General features: G+C 45.8%; 1 protein-coding gene across 1 annotated transcript; it reads right to left on the bottom strand.

Moving 5' to 3' along the window:
- Positions 1–302: 302 nt before the first annotated feature.
- On the bottom strand, positions 303–3,466 carry LOC146080944 (uncharacterized). The gene is made up of 3 exons (XM_083188680.1): positions 3,097–3,466; positions 2,529–2,597; positions 303–2,233 (listed from the first exon to the last, which is right to left on the bottom strand). Exons 1-3 carry the CDS (start codon positions 3,365–3,367, stop codon positions 1,545–1,547), a joined length of 1,029 nt encoding a protein of 342 aa, XP_083044806.1. The 5' UTR covers positions 3,368–3,466; the 3' UTR covers positions 303–1,544.
- Between the last annotated feature and the right edge of the window lie 9,902 nt (positions 3,467–13,368).

The following is a 13,368-nucleotide window of genomic DNA, read 5'->3' as shown; positions in this document are numbered from 1 at the left end:
TACTATTTGGCCACAGGCTCCACTCAGTCTGTGACCTCTTGGGCCTTGGGGGTATCACAGGCCACTTTCTCTAAGCATTTCACTCAAGTGTTACTTGCTTTAAAGAAGTTGTGGCGGACATACATCAGATTCCCCAGTTCTGAGCAGGAGTGGCAGGACCACAAGTTGGCTTTCTATAGACTCTCAGCATTCCCTCGCGTGCTGGGAGCTATAGACTGCACACACATTGGGATTAGGGCACCGCACGTGCGGGGACACGTCTACGTCAATAGGCGTGGGCGGCACTCCCTGAATGTGCAGGTTGTATCCAATGCAAATTTGAAAATCCTGAGTGTTGTTGCAGGCTTTCCGGGAAACTGCCATGACGCCTATATTCTGAGACACTCAGCCCTCTGGAACAGATTTACCAACCACCAAATGCCAGAGGGCTGGCTACTAGGTAAGTACCTTTTAACATAATACCCTGTCTGTCCCTAATTGTACCTGCTGCAATGTGTGTGTTTCCTCTTTCACAAGCATATTGCTCTTCTACCATTGTGTCCTGTTTGAAATCAACACATACATTACCATATAAGGCAATCACTTCCTATCTGTGTTTTAGGTGACTCAGGATATGGTTGTGTTTCCTGGCTCATGACACCTTTGCGCACCCCAGAGGGCCCTGCACAGCACCGGTATAATGAAGCCCACATTGCAACCCGCAATGTGGTGGAGCGCACATTTGGCGTCTTGAAGAGTCGCTTCCGGTGTTTGGACAGGTCGTCGGGTACACTGCTTTACCACCCTGGCAAAGTAGTCATGATTATCCAGGCTTGCTGCATGCTGCACAACATAGCCCTGTCTCAACCTGCCTATGTGGAGGAGGAGCATGCAGCAGTCGTTGAGGAAGCCCAACCTACCACACCTCCGGTAGTGAGGGGTACGCAGAGGGGGAATCTGGTGCGCACACACATCATCAGCCGATACTTTTCTGGTAAGCACATGTGCCCTGTACTGCAAAATGTACCTGTGCTGTAAGTGTACTCATTAACTAATGTGTGACCAATACCATCTGCTTCCACCCACATTTAGCCTAATACACAGAGCCCAACGGATGCAGATGGTGGTGCTGACCTATCCCTTGCTGATATCTAGCTTGTAAGTACTTTTCAGACATGTATGAATGATGTATGCAGTCAAACATGTCTCACTGGTGGTGTGGAACTACACGTGCCAGCATGCCCTGACACACTCTAAGCATTACAGTCCAAACCATGAGTGTCAGAGCCTGCTGGAATATGTAGATGCACAACCTTTGCCAGCCAAGGAGATACCCCACACTACTTTAGTGCAATCCCATTGTCATATACCATTGCAATATTTTAGACTGCACACAATAATTGCTTAAAAAATAATACACAAACACAATGGTATGCGGCTAGACATTTTTACTTCTGTATACTTTCTCAGACGCAATCTGCATTTTTGCAGGTGAAAAATAACAACTCTGGGGGCATGTTACAAGATGATTGGGAATGGGAAAAATAATGAAACATATGTAGGAGCTACCTTCTCCCAGCATCAGGCACCCCTACACCACTTCTAGACCCTGTACCAAGCCCACCACGGGTCCTAACACTCCGACGGGGTGGGGAAGTGGGGGAGCCACTTATTGGGGTGCTGGATACACTGCTGAGGGTGGATGCTGTGCCACCTCCCACATTGGCTTCCAGCTGCTGGATTTGGGCCTGCATAGCTAGTAAGGCATTAGTCTGCGCTGTGCATGATTGGGTGAGTGCAGCAATACTTTGCGCCAGGCTGCCAATATGCCTATTCTGCTCCCTTACAGCAGCAGTTAGCTCAGCAAGACGGGTGTCAATGCTGTTAGCAATGCGCACATGAGTGCCTACACCTACCCGTACACTACGTGCCATTTTCCGTAACTGAAGGAAGGTGTCACGCATGTACCCCTGGATATTACCTATTTGGAGGCTTTGGGAGGCCATGAATTCTATCTGTTTTTCCTTGAAATTAACCAAGGAGTTAGCTACTTGGGAAGCCAAAGCGGCTGTATGGGGTGTGTTGGTGGGTGGGGGTGGGTTGGGAGACACCCCACTTGGGGGAAGATCACTCTGTGACGAGGTCTGTATTTCTTCCTCTGCCGCAAAGGTGTCGACTGGTTCAAGAATGATGTCCATTTCGTCTAGCACCATCATTGAAGAATCTGTTTGGTTTGACCCTAGTTGTATAGCACCTGTGGATACAGAGAAGAGGTAAGTACTCATGCATATATAGGCCACACTGTCCTCTATACTGTTTTACATAGGGCTTGAGATGCTGGACGCAAATACCTAGGGGTGTTATGTACTTACACATGTACCCCGATACAGCATGTAACATTCACATTAATAATATGTCACATGCGTAGCTCAGATGACATTCATTTCCGTTGCAATGTAGCAACAGGAGTTGAATGTGGTATGAGATATTGTTGAGGTGACATGGGTGTGTGTACTGTATGTGTAATGGTGTGTTTTTTGTTCATTTACCTGCTTCCGCAGATTCTGCAGCAACGGGCCTTCTGGTCTTGGATGCGTGAGCACTTCGGGATTGACAATCTGTAGAAGGAAAGATGGCCAGGCATTATGGACCTTGCAATGGGGAAGCATTTTGTGCAAACAGGCATTGAGATGACAATAATGGACAATACCCTTTGGACAAGGACTGCTTTATTTCTTTGGCACCATTTTGTTTTGGAACCCACAGATTTTTCTGTGACATTAATAAAATTACACTATTGTACACATGACAACTATTGTATAATCTTTGCTATGTAGGCATGGCAGCTAAACCACCAGTACACCTCTGGGTTTTTGTCCACATACATGTTAGGCTGCTAGAAAGAATGTTACAGTGTTAATCAATGTGAGCAGTTGTGGAACAACAAGGCCCAGCATTATCAGCAATTTTAAAGGAGTAGCAGGCAATTTCTTGTGCATGACCTTGCTGGGCTATGTAGTTCCACAGCAGCACTTTACTTAGCATAACAATACAAGTGAACATTATAGTTATAATACATTAGCATGTATGTTTAGGATTGCATGTGGTCACACTTACCAGCTCTAGATGGCGTTTGTGGCCTATCGGTATCCGCCACGTGCATGCCAGGCAGGACCTCAGGGGGGATGATGCGCTTCAGCTTCACCTCATACGAATTGTAGCACACAGTGGTGGGGCTTCCTCCTCCAGTCTTGGTGGCCTCCTCCAACTCCATGGCCATTTTATTCTTCAACTGCCTTTTGATGTCGTTGAATCTCTTTTTCACATTGCGGACCAGGCGCTTGTGCTGACTCACAGCGTTCACCGCCTGGGTGATGTCCTTCCACATAGCCCTTTTGCGCTGTGCAGTGGTCTTGTGGTGAGATTTGCCAAGCAAACGCTCAAACACTGGCAGGATAGCCCGGACAAGTGCTGCATTTTCTTCATAGGAAAAACGCACCTTTTGGTGCGGCCAGCTTCAACCTCCTCCTCCTCCTCATTTTCAACACCAGCCATGTAGCCCTCCTCCTCCATGGCAGTGTCTTCCTCCTCCTCACCACCATCTGCCTCCACCTCTGACATGTGGCCCTCCTGCAGCTGGTGTGGGGTATGATCAAGGTCTTGGCTGTAGGATGGGGATGCCAGCGGATCCTCCACCTCCTCCTGCTGGGGCTGGACGCCCAGGGCCTGGTGTGAGGCTGCCCTTGCTGTGGCCATGCTGCCTGCCACACTGCTGCCTCTCACACTTGTCTGGCTGCTGCCACTGGTCCCTCTGCCACTGGTCCCTCTGCCACTGCTCCCTCTGCCACTGCTCCCTCTGCCACTGCTCCCTCTGCCACTCCTCACTCTGCCACTGCTCCCTCTGCCACTCCTCACTCTGCCACCAACACCTGTTCCTGAACGCACACTGCCACTGCTCCTCTCCATGCTCCTTACTTCCTATCAAAGAGTGAAATGGCGCCAATGACCCTTTATATAGGGGGTGTGATGCATAATGGAGGGGACACAGGTGGGCCAATAGGTTGGGGGGTTCTTACTCATGCGGAGACAGTTTTGTATATCGCACTCCGGTTGGTCCAAAAATCGCACATGACCGGCGGAAGAATTCGCACTATTTTGTTACTTAAAAGCGCACCACTTCGCCGCAAATCGCACCTATTCGCACTTTTCAGCCTCCAAAACGCATCACATTAAATATGCGAATTATGACTGAAAAGTGCGATTTGTAAAAGTGCGATTTGCGGCGTTGTGGTGCGCTAAAAAAACATGCGCATTTATGTGCAAGCATAGAATGTCACCCATGATGTACACTTGCTGTACTGTCCCGGTAAATACATGTACATTGCTGGTACACTTTCTCATGCTGTGGACAAAAGTGAAGGTTCAAAAAGTCTGATGGATGAAGAGATAGAAGCCTATGTTAATATGATTGCAGCTTCTCTACCAGTGTCTCTTGTAAGACAAGAACAGATTAAGAAAGAAACTGAGACAGATGACACAATGAAAGTGTTGAAAGATATCATTCTGAAAGGTTGGCCAGCAGAAAAACATGCATGCCCGCTGTCTATTCATGATTATTGGATGTACCGCAGTGACCTTACAGTTGTCGATGGTATTATTTACAAAGGCAATAGGTTTGGCATGCATGCACGACTAAGAAAAACTATGCTGTGCAAGATACATGAAGGCCAGAGATAAGCGGAGAGCGCATGAAGTTATGTATTGGCCACAAATGAACCAAGACATAGCACAGACTACAGCTACATGTGGATTATGTCTTACGTATAGAACGAAACAACTAGTCGAGCCACTGAGTCCTCATGCAGTGCCAGAGAGACCGTACCAGAAAGTTGGCGCAGATATGTTTGATTGTAATGGGAAAATGTACATTGTCGTGACTGATTATTACTCTAACTACCCTGAGGTTAAGACACTACATACTAATAGTAAAGCCATAATCAATTGCATGAAGTCAATCTTTGCAAGGCATGGTGTTCTTATGGAAGTGTTCACTGACAATGGTCCTCAGTTCTCCAGTGCTGAATTTAGACAATTTGCTGATGAGTGGGAATTTGTCCATACTACGTCAAGTCCCCGCTATCCACGCTCAAATGGGTTGGTGGAAAGTTCAGTAAAAACTGTAAAGAGTCTCATGAAACAGAATGGGCTTTCTCCTGCACAAATGCTGATGGGAAGGAGGATTACAACAAATCTCCTGATACATGATAAACTGCTTAATACACATAACTCAGCGTTGGTCATACTGAGTGAGGAATGTCAACAGGCGAAACAGAAACTGTTCCATGACAGGCGAACAAAAAGCTTATCTGATCTAAAATCGGGTGACCAAGTCCATCTCAGAAATCACAAGGTGATGTCAGCTGCCCGCCCATTCCCTCCAAGCGCACACGCAACTCAGAGCAACCTTACATATGCTTGCACCTTCCACATCTTTCTATGGTCGGTGACCATCGAAAGATGTGGGAGGTTCCCACTGACATGTGAATGGATGTTTATGTGAAACGTACCAATGGCGTACCACCATTCGCAAGGTGGGATCTGGTTGACTCGCAAGGATGCAAATTCACATCTGAGCGAAAACCAGAATAACCCCCTAGTAGTTCCTCATCCTCAATGACTCCTTAAAAGTCAGGTTTTCCAGGCCACCCAGCAGGTGCACTGTGTATCACCAAATGTCACAGTATAAAATCGACAAAAACATAAACATGAGGACTGAGTTCTGGAACCACTGGTATATACAATTAGTTACTGTGTGTTCCATCTGTATCTCCAGTCACACTCTTTCTGCAGCTTATCGGTAAAAAAGATTTATTTATTATTATTATTATTATCTATTTTGTTAGCTTAACACAGGGGGCGATATTAGCCAGAATTGCTGGCTAAATAGTTGTTGTCCTGCAACCAGGCCTGTACTGGTTGCAGGAGTATGCCCCTTGACTTTTCAGTGTTGTCTTGGCAGGTGAAATTCGCTGGTCGCTGAAAAAAGGTACATTGTGCGATATTGACACTAAGCAATATACTGCTGAGCTATATATATATAAGCCAAAATCCCTCAGTGACCAAACTGCACCATGTGTACACACCTTTAGAGTTCCTGTGTTACACTGATAATATATAAAGAAGAATATATATTTATATATCCCAACATTTTCAATACCAAAGATGGGCAAGTAATAAAAAAAAAGGGGTGGATGTTGCATTCATTCTTATGATATACAGACGCATTCAACCTTTTTCAGATTTAGGGGGATTTTCAGTTTGATTCTCAAGGCTGCGCATTTGCAGCCTTGCAAGTCCATCAAACCCCGTGATGTCAGCTGCCCGCCCCCCGCCTGTCCGTCATGCCTCATTACCATGAGAACGCCCATAATTCTCATGGGAATGCCCATGAAACGCTGGGCGTTCCCATATGGTAATGGGGCAGCCCACCCCCCTCTCCGCTCCAGGCCCACAAGGTTGCCTGCGTGCGCCCGGTGAACAATCTGTTCGCCATGGCTGCACGCAACAAGCGCATGATCATGCACAGAAATGCGCATGCGCAATCAAAAATCATCGGTCCTCGTGCGAAGTAGCAGCTATTGCGAATGGACCTGAATACGGTCCTTATTATAAAACAAAAAAATACCGTAGTTGAAACATTTTAAAACATAGGTGGGAATGATGCAGAATCCATGTAGTTTGGCAAAGCAATAAAGAAGTGAATTTACAATCATTTCTTATTGTAGTCTAAAAGAGGTCCACATGGTAACAAAAAGAGAACTGAGATATAATTCATTTTCAGTGTTTTATATCATGCTGCAACATAGAATTTCTGATGGCTGCTTATCTTAGCCCTACATTGTGTGTTATTGTTTGAAGAAAGAATACAGTATTATAGTGACATCTACAGGAACAGAAATAAAGTGTGTGAAAAGGATGACAATAGGATTTTGTTTCTTTCAACAATCCCAGCGTGGATGGCAGCCTGGGGGACAGACCAGTGGCCCAACTGTTCTACCAGAAAATTTAAAAATAGGTGTGGCAATGTTGAGGTCATGGTTTGCATAGTGGGGAGCATGGTTTAAATAGCTAATGAAATATACTGTATAGTATAGTAAATAGAGGGTGACATTTAATAGGATGCGATTTTTTTTTTCCCGCAAAAATGGCCATTTTCGGTCATTTTCCGAAAATTGCACATTTTATAGGATGCGATTTGCAGCAAAAAAATCACACTTTTTGCTGCAAATTCGCACATTTTAAAGGTGCGATTTCTAGTAACACTAAAAATCGCATCCAGATGTTTTCCCATTAAAAAAAAGTATACAAATCGGCAACTTAATGGGATGCGATTTTATTAAAGGTTACTAAAAATCGCAAAACAAATAGACCAGGTTCTGACTGGCGAATTTGTCTGAATAATGCACAGATCATTGTGATCTGTGCATGGTTCTGGTGTAAAAAAAGGGTTAAAACAAAAAAGTTGAAAAAAAATCCGGCATGGGGGTCCCTCCTCCTGAGCATGACCAGCCCCAGGCTGAAAGGGCCGGTCCTGGTTGCATAAAATCATGAGGCAAAAAAATAGGGGTCCCCAGGATTTTATAAAACAAGCACCAGGCTCAAAGGCCGTCCTGGTTCCTAAGTCCCTCAGACCGGGACTTAGCCCTGCCCGCCAGCCAATCATGGTCCAGGAACACCCCCCATGCCAGACCATGATTGGAAGGCGGGCGAGACTAAGTCCCAGTCTGAAGGCGGAGCACTGGATGTAAACCAAACCCGCCCCCAGATACCGGACAGCATTGCGGAGGGTCCGGAGAAGCCCCGAAGATCAGCGTGGTGAGTATAATTTACTTCTACAGGTACCCACTATGAATTCTACTGGAGAAGGGGACCGATCTTCTATCAAGACAGGGGAGTTGGAATTTATGGTCTCTGTATGCAATAAAGTTGTACTGTGTGTGTTTTAACTATTTGTACTGCTGGGGGACTACTAGTCCCAGCGGGCCCTTTATTGCCCCGTATGCTGGGACTTGTGGTCCTCCAAGTCCCTGCATGCGGTGCTGGCTTGCTGGGACTTTTTTACACTATAATCAGCTTGATGCCCACCGCCCAGTGGCATCGAGAAAAGCCCCGGGCTTCAGAATGGGCAGGTAAGTTCTGGAGGGGGGGACCCCTTCTTTGGGGGGGTTCCCACTTCCCCAGGACCCCTGCCCATGCTGAATGGTCAGGGGAGAATGCTTTGGCCGGGGGGACTTGTATAAAAAGACTCCCGCCGGCTGTGGAATTAACCTGCTGGTTGGTTGGGCCCGGTGCTGGTTCTTGAAATACAGGGGAACCCTACTCATTTTGTCCCCATATTTTTGGAAACAGGACCGGCCCTTGAGCCTGGTGCTGGTTTTATAAAATCCTGGGGACCCCTATTTGTTGTTCTCCGTGATTTTATGAAACAGGACCGGCTCTTTAAGCCTGGGGCTGCTTATGCTCGGGAGGTGGGACCCCACGCCATTTTTTTTTTCACTTTTTTATTATTTTTTTTTACCAAAATCTCACATTTTCCTGACTGAAAATCAGACATTTTCCTGACTGAAAATCTCAAATTTAATTAATAAAAACCACACATTTTCATGACTAAAAATCGCACTATATCACGTTTTTTTTTCAGCCAATTTGCATCTAATTAAAAATGCGAAAATCTGGCCAATAATGAGATTTTAAGGGGCTGAGCAGGTTCCCCAGCACAGAGAGCAGCAGGATTCTCTGTTCTCAGTGCGGGGGGACCAGAATCACTCCACTGTCAGTGTGGGGTGATCTGCGCCGGAGGACCTCCGGTACATGTCCTCCGACCTTTTCATACCCCCACTATCCATGTTGGCGTGGAGTTGACTTTATATAGTGTGGCGAGCGTAGCGAGCCACCTAGCCCAAAGGGGACGCGCATTACTTCACAGGTATTACGCGTCCCCTCACGGGGCGAACGCATAAAATATATAAAAGATCAGGGTGCGCTAAGGTAAATTATACAACTTTTTTATTAAAACATAAATATTTCATAAAAAGCCTCTGGTTAGGCTTAAAACAAATCATACAAGGTTACACAGCCATTTCCCAGAGTAGTTTTACAGTCCATAGTAAGAGACAGGCCCAACGCGTTTCGTCACCCACGTGACTTCATCAGGGGCATTTTAGAATGTTGATTGAAATTGGTACGATAGCACTTCTTGGAGTGTCTCCAAATGACCAAACCAAAGACAGTGTATTCAAGCAAGAATCGTACAGATATATATCTTCTCGGAGCGTCTCTAATTGACCAAGCAAATAACTGTGTATTCAAGCTAGGGCTGCACGGGTGTAAATATGTCGCCAGACATCAGAACATAAAAGCAATAGAAGTTCACTCAGCTTTTGGATTCATTTGAGTGAACTTCTGGTCACCCAGCCATATTTACCTACCGATCCTCGATGTTAACACCTGTATAAAAGGTGTGTGAAACAGGATATTTGGTGATACACTCCTGGGCTATTGCTTTTATGTTCTGATGTCTGGCGACATATTTACACCCGTGCAGCCCTAGCTTGAATACACAGTTATTTGCTTGGTCAATTAGAGACGCTCCGAGAAGATATATATCTGTACGATTCTTGCTTGAATACACTGTCTTTGGTTTGGTCAATTGGAGACACTCCAAGAAGTGCTATCATACCAATTTCAATCAACATTCTAAAACGCCCCTGATGAAGTCACGTGGGTGACGAAAAGCGTTGGGCCTGTCTCTTACTATGGACTGTAAAACTACTCTGTGAAATGGCTGTGTAACCTTGTATGATTTGTTTTAAGCCTAACCAGAGGCTTTTTATTAAATATTTATGTTTTAATAAAAAAGTTGTATAATTTACCTTAGCGCACCCTGATCTTTTCTGTATTTCTGTCTGTTCTGGGTCCCAGCTAACAGGGAGCTTTCAGAGGTGCCGCTTTGGGCTACTAGGGCGCGGTTTCGGGTACCCCCTGCCTTTCTTTTATATATATATATATATATTTATAAAATCAACTCCACGCCGACATGGATAGTGGGGGTATGAAAAGGTCGGAGGATGCGTACCGCCACCCCTCGCGGGCTCGCTGTGCTCGCCGCGTTTCGGGTTGGCGTTGATCGTGGGGTGGCGTGGGGATCGTGGGGTGGCGTTAACAATGGGGGGGCAATCAGGGTCCCGATGGATACAATTTTTTTACAGGTGAGCTACAAGTCTAAGGGGACCCATTAATGCCCCACATGCTGGGACTTGTGGTTCGCCAAGTCCCAGCATGCAGGGGAGGCCTTCTGGGACTTGCAGTTCTACTGTAAAAAGCAATGTTTTTAATTCTAATTTTAAACTTTTTTTATCAGCCCAGCGTCCACAGCCCTGGGACGCCGGGGACAGCTGGGGCTTTATTGGGCCGGGGACCTTCTGTAAAAAGTGTCCCCTGGCTGTGGCATGGAACCACTGGCTGTTGGAGCCCAGTGCTGGTTCCGTAATACGGAGGACCCCCTTTTTTTTGTCCCACAGTATTTTGGAACCAGGACCGGTCCAAGAGCCCATTGCTGGTATCTTATATACCGGGGAACCCCACAATTCCACCCCCCCCCCCTCACCGTATTTGAGGAACCAGGACTGGCTCAATGAGACCGGGGGCTGCTTATGCTCAGGAGTGGGGCCACACGCCGTTTGTTTCTTCAAATATTTACGAAAAAGCCCACAATCCCATCTCTAAAAATGTTTACATTTTTGTGACTAAAAATCGCCAGAAATCGCCAGATGTACTAAGGGACTACCTACATATGATGTATAATGTGCCTGATTCAGAGTTGATCGATGTTGTGCAAATTCACAGAACAGGAGATTATTGAATTGCTACACATGTGTACAGATCATAGCACGCATGCCCGACGGCAAATAGCAACAGAAAAAGCGTATGGATCTTTATCGCAGTCAACTCACAGTTTGACTGACAGGAAGCCGGGGTTTGGGGGTGGTAACCAGCCATTCTCTGGGATTGTCAGAAGAAACACACACGTACCATTGCGTTTTTAGGGTGGGTCTGTGACATCATCACTGGCCTCAATCGCCTGTCTCAGTCACAGATGACCGGTAAGGTCAGATGTATATTGCACAGACCGGAAAAATCATTTGATGGTTCATGAATTGTGTATGAATTTGTGGGTGGCTAGCGTTCTGTGATAATTTCGCAATTCATTTGCAGATTTGGACGGCCATTTTCTCCTGTCTGGTCCAGGTTCTGACCCAATATATTGTTTGCTCGTTTGTAAGTTTGCACAGTGTGTATGCACTAGGGGCCCGATACAGATCTGATCACTGGGTTGTCAATCTTTGGAGCCCAGCCATCAGGTGAACGCCACCGCGCCAGAGTCCCCCACCCCTGTGCATGGCTGCGAATATGTTCTAAGCTGTGCATACAGGGGGGAAACCATTTGCAATCACTCACCAATGAAGGGTTTTCCCCTGTTCGCTGTGCTGAATAATTGCAGACTTACTTGGGGCTGCGGTGACCGTGGGGAGGAGATCGAGGTCTTCAGTCACCCACGGCCAGGCTCACCAGAAAATAGTGGAGTGCCACCTACAAATGTCCTCAGCTGTCAATCACCTAGCAAACAGCCATTGCTAGCTTCATTCACAACAAGACCCCGCACATGCGCACAGCATACCATGCACATGCGCGGTCATTCAATAATTGGCTGAGGTACGAATTCACAGCCTGAATCAGGCCCTAAATAATTTTTTCATTAATTCAAAAGAAACCATTAATAATTTTTGCATTGTTGCTCATCGTTCAGTATCCAGCTTAAAAGAGAGCGGCATGTTTGCATGTTGTGTTTCTTATCGCTCAGGACAACCGGATGTACATCTTTCATGGTTCCAGCTGCTATTTAATGGATCGTTTATAATAAATGTCTGCCTTTGTCTGAATTTATGTATGTTTTATATTTAGGAATCAGTAACCATATTATTCTTGTGTACTCTACACAGAATCCAGCATAATACATATATTTCTTTGGGGAAATAAACTTAAAACACATGATTGTGCCTGAAATACAGAAGGGCTACTAATAGAAGGCATGTCATTTATGAGCGTTTCATGTATATGTCCCTTTGCTAATCTGCATGGACTATTTGCCACTACAGTAGCATACAAATTCCTGTCAGCCATTTATACACAGAGTTTGCTATATATTTATGCAGTACAAACAGATCATTTATTATATTTCTTGTATAGCACAGCATATTCTGTTGTGTTTTACAATTGAAAACAACAGTGATAGAACAACATTGTTTAATAGGTATATGGTCTTTGACACAAGCATTAGGTCGACAATGGGAAGGTCGACATGAGTTTCTCACTTTTTTTGAGCCGACGTGCCGACAGGTGGTAATTTATGCCCTACCATCCACTAGGGTGTGGTGGGAGAATATAATAGTTTTGAGCGCAGAGAGGCACAGAGTCTGAAGCCATGCCAGGGGACACGGTGCACTTTTACAGTGTCGACATTCGGGACAAAAACAGAAAAACTCATGTTGACCTTTTGACTGTCGACATTCCCATTGTCGACCTAATGATTGTGTTGACCTTTTGACCCGGTCGACCTTAGCCCTGTGACCTAAGCCCTGTTGACCTTCAGTAGTCGACACAATGTATGTCAACCTTAAGTTGGTCGACCCAGTGACCCAGACCCATTTAATAAGAGTCCGATATGGATAGGAAAGCCCTGCTTACAAGTTAAAAATGTAGGAAAATTGATATACAAGGATACGTGAAATCCAGCCTAACTGTCTCTGCACGTTACATGTGGCGCAGGCAGGGGGGGTTCCGAGTACCCAGAACCCCCCCTGCGCCTATTCATTGCTGTGAGCCACAAGCCTATCAGACTGGAGCTGCGGCTGCTGTGGAGAAGCGGCAGCAGATTTAATTATTGAAATTATTGAAATGCCCAGCGCAGAGGTCCATTCCCCTTCCTCTGCTCTCTCCCGGGCAGAGCGATGCACTGCAGCAGGCAGCTGGGGTGTCTTGAAAAAGGCTCTCAGAGAGCCGAAACGCGTTGACACTAGGGGACCTCTTGCATCTTAGACCTGCCTGACCCACAGAGGTAACGTTGGACACCTTAACCTTTCACTTTGTCCGGACCTTTACCATCTATTGTGTTTCTGTGATTGTGTTGTAGGTTTCAGGTTGCTTCCTGGGCCACCAGGTCCATCTTGCATTTTTTATTTTTCATTTTTTTAGTAAATTTTTACCTTGAATGTTTTTATCCATTTTTGTATATATGAAATTACATTACACGTATTCATAGTCCAACTATGG

Source organism: Crinia signifera, chromosome 5, assembly GCF_055691185.1.
Source record: "Crinia signifera chromosome 5, ASM5569118v1, whole genome shotgun sequence".
In the NCBI taxonomy this organism is placed as follows: Eukaryota; Metazoa; Chordata; class Amphibia; order Anura; family Myobatrachidae; genus Crinia; species Crinia signifera.
Note: the sequence above shows the minus strand (reverse complement) of the source record. Positions and strands in the feature narration are given on the sequence as shown.